The sequence below is a fragment of the Cornus florida genome, unplaced genomic scaffold, assembly GCF_030987335.1.
Source record: "Cornus florida cultivar Cherokee Brave unplaced genomic scaffold, ASM3098733v1 CherokeeBrave_3.0.0_Hap2_Chr07, whole genome shotgun sequence".
Taxonomy (NCBI): Eukaryota; Viridiplantae; Streptophyta; class Magnoliopsida; order Cornales; family Cornaceae; genus Cornus; species Cornus florida.
Genome location: NW_026775577.1, coordinates 21,957,297 through 21,963,296, shown reverse-complemented (window position 1 = coordinate 21,963,296; position 6,000 = coordinate 21,957,297). Strand labels below are relative to the sequence as shown.

Below are 6,000 nucleotides of genomic sequence, written 5' to 3'. Positions count from 1 at the left end.
GAAAAGTCCAAACCTCCACCATGAAGGTCTTTTTCACTTCACCTCATCCAAATTGAACATGTCTACACTCTATGTTTTAAAATTCTTGTAAATCAGAGCAAGACTCTCTCTCTATCTCTCTCAAGGCAAAGAGTGTGGCTCATCATCTGATCTGGTCCGGCCTGCAGTCGTCTGATTTTTAAAGTGCCACCCCTTTTTTATGGGACTGCTTATCGTTAACATTAGAAAGATGCTGGATCAGGATTTTGGTTAACATTGACACATAAGTTTTAAACAATGGAATTGAATGTTCCCAACAAGCCAACCTGTAGCATATCTCACATTTTCTTTCTAGACAACCCTCCATTAGGTCAAATATTAGGTGATACCATGAAACGAGTGAATAGTTTATCTTCTCACTCCATAGACAATCAATTTCTTAGTTGCTTATTCTTCCAGCTTACTGACTATTTAAAATAGGATTGAATGTTCCCAACAAGCCAACCTGTAACATATCTCACATTTTCTTTCTAGACAACCCTCCATTGGGTCAAACATTAGGGGAAACCATGATGCTGCAACATATGAGTGATTATTGTTGACTTCGTACATAGATTGACTTCTTGCCGTACAAACTTGGTTTCTTGTATTAAAATAATCTGAAGCTTAACAAAGATATTAGGAGAAATAAAAAAGAATTGCGTTCCAGAAATGTCGGTATTACATTTACGAATTCTCTCTTACCATTTCCTGTAGGGGAAATTGGAAAGTAAATCCAAGCATCGGTGGATTCTGATTCTGATTCTTAGTTCTTTGTAGAAATGGATTCTGATTGTGTCTAAATTCATATCATGTTTTATATGTTTCATGTAACAAATTTTTTTTTTTCTTTCTTCCAAAATGTAATGCCATAAACAGATTCACATATTCATTAATTTTGATGATACAAGTTTTATTTTCTGAGTGGCAACGCAATCAATGTCTTGACAAACTGATATACATAGCCTAGTCTTCTATGTTTCTTTATACAAGATACTATACAATAAATGCAAAATATTTCAAACTGATACTTGATGATACCACTAAAAAAAATGGCTAGCCCAGTGCTTACCGTTGCGCCAAGGCTCACCCTCATGGTTAGTTATTTCAGCCTGCCAATTCCCCTGCAGATGGCTAACTGTGGTCAACTTTTGCCTGATCCCATACTCGGCAAAGAATTTTCTTGTGCTTCTGTTGTCCAAGTTCGGACCGTTATCCATCATGATAACCTTTGGCACTCCAAATCGGCAGATTATGTTGTTCCATAGAAAACTCTTTACTTGCTCATGGGTTACATTTGAATAAACCTCTGCCTCTACCCATTTTGTGAAGTAATCTGTGGCTAGCAACACGTATTCCTTTTGCTTCACAGTTTTGGGTAAAGGGTCGACCATATCAATTCTCCATTACGCAAATGGCCGTGGATTCCCCATTGTGTACAAATCCTCAACAGGCTGATGTTTCATTGAGCCATGTTGCTGGCATTTGTCACATCTCCTGGTATATTCTTCAGCATTTCGAGCCAGGTATGGCCAGAAGTAACCTTCAGTTAAGACCTTATGTGCCAGGGATCTGCCGCCGGAGTGGTTGCCACAATTCCCGTCATGAATCTACTTTAATATTACAAGGGCCTCAGTGGGGCTTAAGCACTTCAGGTAAGGACCTGAGAATGATTTCCGGTACAGCTGATTATTGATAATAGAGTATTTGGTTGTGGTGAACTTGAGTTTCCTTGCCAAGGCTTTCTGGTTCGGAAGAGTTTCATGCTTGAGGTAAGCTTCTAGTGGATCCATCCAGCATGGTTCTCGTGGAATGTCCGGGATCACCATTATTTCCCATCGAGGACTTATACTAGGTTCGTCCAGGATGTCTATTGGCACTATCCGGACCAAGTCTTCATCTGAAGAAGATGTCACTGTGGCCAATTGATCTGCTTCAGAATTCTCATCATGACGTACTTGGTGAAACTCGATTTGATCAAATCCACGTGTAGCACTTTCTACAGCCTACTTATATGCTTTCATTCTTTTTTCTTTGGGATGATATTTGCATGTCACCTGATTCATAATAAGTTGGGAGTCATTAAAAACCTTTAGACATCTTACTTAGAGTTAGTTTGCTAATCGGAGCCCGGCGAGCAAGGCCTCATACTCGGCTTCGTAGTTAGTGGCAGGAAAGTCAAACGGATTGACTACTACAACTTGGTGCCTTCAGGGGTTGTGACAACGATTCCAACCCCGACACTAGCTAGGTTTGAGGAACCGTCTACCCAATGCTCCCATTGTGGTTCGGGAGGGTCTGGCTCTTCGGGTTTATCTTCATACTCAAGGAGGAAGTCAGCTAATGCCTGTCCTTTGTGTGACACCTTTGGCTCATAAGATATATCGAAGGAACTGAGTTCGATTGCCCACTTAGTTATTCTTCCGGACAAGTCTGGCTTGGAAAGAATAACTCGCATGGGGTAGTTGGTTAGGACTACGATGCTATGTGACTTAAAATAATGCTGAAGCTTCCTCTTTGCATACACCAATGCTAGTATGATCTTCTCTGTTTTGCTGTACCGTGTCTCAGCATCTGTCATCTTCTTACTTGTGTAGAAGATTAGATACTGATTCTTCCTTTCTTCTCTGATCAGTACGGCACTTGTGGTTATGCCAGAGATTGCTAAATACATGATGAGAGTCTCACCAGGCTTCGGAGCAGACAGAATTGGAGGTTCAGCCATGTAGCACTTCAATTGATTGAGAGCCACTTGCTATTGAGGTCCTCATATATCTTTATTTTTGGATCTTATTGCATCAAAAAATGGTTTGCACTTATCTAATAACCGAGAGATGAAGCGGCTAAGAGCTGCAATTCGACTAGAACCTATACTTCCCTGCGAGTTTTTGGTTCCTGATTTTATATAAGGGCCTGAGCCTGAGCCGGGCATAATTGTTAAAGGCTCAAGGCGCACAAAAGCGCAAATGCCTCCCGGAGCCTGAGGCGCAAGGCGAGGCGCGCGCCCGACTGAACCAAGGCGCACGTTAAAAAAAAAAAAAAAAACAAAACCTACCCAATAAAGTATTATAGATGCAATAGTATATATAAAGATGCAAAAGTCAACTAAATAAATTACTTAATTAAATATTCAACATAAAGATGCCAAAACCTTGATATTCATGTTTGTTAGATGTAAGTCTACGAACCAATATTAAAATAATATGTATATATATTAGTTAATTTCATTACCCCCGTCCATATATATTCTTGTAAGTTTGTAACTCTGCTTTTCCTGTGGTTTTGTATTTGCACAGACCAGAAAAAACCGAATTTGGTAAGTGTAGACTGATGCACCTTCAACCTTGATCTTATATTGGTGACAAGGTTAATTTAATGATGCAATGAAGACCTGCAGTTGTGTGTGTGAGAGACTGTGCAATTGGGATTACAAGGAATGGGTGATGTGATGATCCAAGTGTGTTCAACTAAAGAAATTTCATGCACAAAGCAGAAACACATTGATTGTTCTATATAAAGTATGAAGTAAAAAGATTCGGATTTTTTTTTTTTTTTTGAAAATTTAGGTGAGTAAGCCAACTGCCAACACATCATTATCTCACTAAGTATCATTATTCACTAATTATCGACATATTAGAAAGATGAGGCAAAATAAATTGCGACACAATTAAGTTGAATCAATGAACTAGATTACTAGAATCCATTAAATCAACAAATTAAAAATATCAGTTACACTCATATATCATTGGGAATATATCCTATTAAATCCACAAAATTAGAAATAGGAAAGTTAAATTAGAGAGAGCCGAGAGAAGAAGAATAGAGGAAAAATAAAAAAGAAGAGAAGAGAAGAGACTAGAAAGAGCCAAGAGAGAATAATAGAGAAAAATAAATAAATAAAAACGAAGAGCCTAGACTCGGCTCAAAGAAAAAAAAAAAAAAAAAAAATATGAGCCTAGACTCGGCTCAAAGAAGAAAAAAATAAAAAGAGGAGCCTAGACTCGGCTCAAGGAAGAATAGAGAAAATAAAAATAAAAAAAGAAGAGCCTAGACTCGGCTCAAAACAGAATAAAATAAAAAAATAAAAAGAAGAGCAAGAGAGTGACTAAAGTCACTAGAGCCGAGAGAAGAAGAAAAACTGAAGAAAAGAAGAAGAAGAGAAGAGAAAAAAAAAATGCCGAGAACTGAGAAGAGAAGAAGAAGAAGAAGAAGAGAGGGAAGGAGAACTTACCAGGCTTCGGCGCAGATGCAGATCTGGCAGATCCAGTCTTCGGCGCGACGCAGATCACTCGTACTTCTCTCTTCTCTGTCTCTTCAGTCTTAACTCTCTTCTTTCCACTTTCCTTTTGCTCTTTTATTCCTTTCTTTTCTTTTCTTTTTCTTTCTTTTTTTATGCTTTTTAACTTGCAAGTTGTGTAGATTTTGTAATAAACAAATAAAAACAACAAATAAACAAATAATAAACAGATACAAGTAACACAACCAAGATAATTAAAAAAAACCCAATTTTCACACAGGCGCGCCTGCATCTCGCCTGTAGCCTTGCTCCTTTGTCTAAGAGGCGCGCGCCTATCCCAAACCACTCGCCTTAAGTCAATCAAGGCGCCAAGGTGGCGCCTGGAGGCGCCCTGCGCCTCAGGCGTGCGCCTTTAACAACTATGGCCGGGCTTACCTCTATTCCTCTCTTATTGACAATATGGTCGAGGAACTGCCCTGAAGAGACTGCAAAGGAACACTTAAAAGGATTCAACTTCATATTATACTTTCTCAAAGTGTCAAAGACTTCCTGGAGGTGCCTGGGATGATCCTCCTTCTTCACACTTTTAACCACCATGTTATTGATGTAGGCTTCGACTGTCTTTCCCAACACATCGTCGAAGATCTTGTTAACGAGACGCTGGTAAGTCGCCCTAGCATTTTTGAGTCCGAAGGCATGACTCTGTAACAGTCGGTGTCTTTCTCTGTTATGAAGACAGTTTTCTCTTCATCCTCTGGATTCATAAGGATCTGGTTATACCCGGAATACGCATCGAGGACTGTGAGTCTCTCATAACCAGTGGTAGCGTCGACCATCTAGTCTATCTTGGGTATTGGAAAGCTATCCTTGGGGCAAGCCTTGTTGAGATTGGTAAAATTTATGCACACTCTCTATTTTCCATTCTTCTTCTGAACTATCACCACGTTCAAGAGCCATTGTGGATAGTGCACTTCTCGGATGAAGCCTGCTTAAAGCAGTTTGTTTACTTCTTCAGCAATGATTTGATTGCGCTCGAGAGTGAACCTTCTGTGTCTTTGCTTAACTGGTTTGAACGCCGGATCCACCTTCAGGCTATGGCATGAGATTGAAGAACTGATTCCTACCATGTCTGAATGATCCCAGGCAAAAGTCTTGCGAATTTCCTCCAGAGTCTTCCCTTTGAACATATCCGCCACTGTTTGACATGTCAGATCTAACAAGCTCTTAATATTCAAATAGTTTGCACCCAAGATGAGGTCGAAAAGGGTGGCCTGATCTACGTCTTTGACAAAGTCAACGTCAAAGGTTTTGAGAGCATCGTCTTCGGACTTGGGGGTCTCGATGTGCTTCTTGCAGTACTCGATGATCATAGGCAAGATCTTGTTAGATACGTTCGGCGGAGGAATGATGGAATCGGCATAATCGTCTTTAACCAAGTGCTTAATAGTCTGCACCTCCAACGCCATTGCCTCTTCCACCTCGAAGGTCTCGCCATCTAAGGTTCTCAACACCACCTTCTTTGAAGTCGACATGGTTGCTCTCAAAGCCAAAAACCAAATCCCTAACCCTATAAAGTTTATAAGATATTCAGAGCCAAAGCTTACGTTGAATCTATAGAGCAATATAAAATATGAATGACCTAAACCTGTATTTATAATAACGAAACCTAACAACATAGGGCCCGTTTGGATCGCGATAACATCTAGATGTTATGGTTTGGTATGATATGAAAACAACCATTTTGG

The 6,000-nt window shown here is 39.7% G+C and overlaps 1 protein-coding gene across 1 annotated transcript; it reads right to left on the bottom strand.

The window, feature by feature from the left end:
* Nucleotides 1-5,244: 5,244 nt before the first annotated feature.
* On the bottom strand, nt 5,245-5,787 carry LOC132316411 (SKP1-like protein 1A). The gene has a single exon (XM_059814890.1). The coding sequence runs from the start codon at nt 5,785-5,787 to the stop codon at nt 5,245-5,247; it is 543 nt and encodes a 180-aa protein (XP_059670873.1).
* Between the last annotated feature and the right edge of the window lie 213 nt (nt 5,788-6,000).

Excerpts from the sequence above, each read along its gene's own strand:
- LOC132316411 (XM_059814890.1), bottom strand. The coding sequence starts at position 5,787 with ATGTCGACTTCAAAGAAGGTGGTGTTGAGAACCTTAGATGGCGAGACC.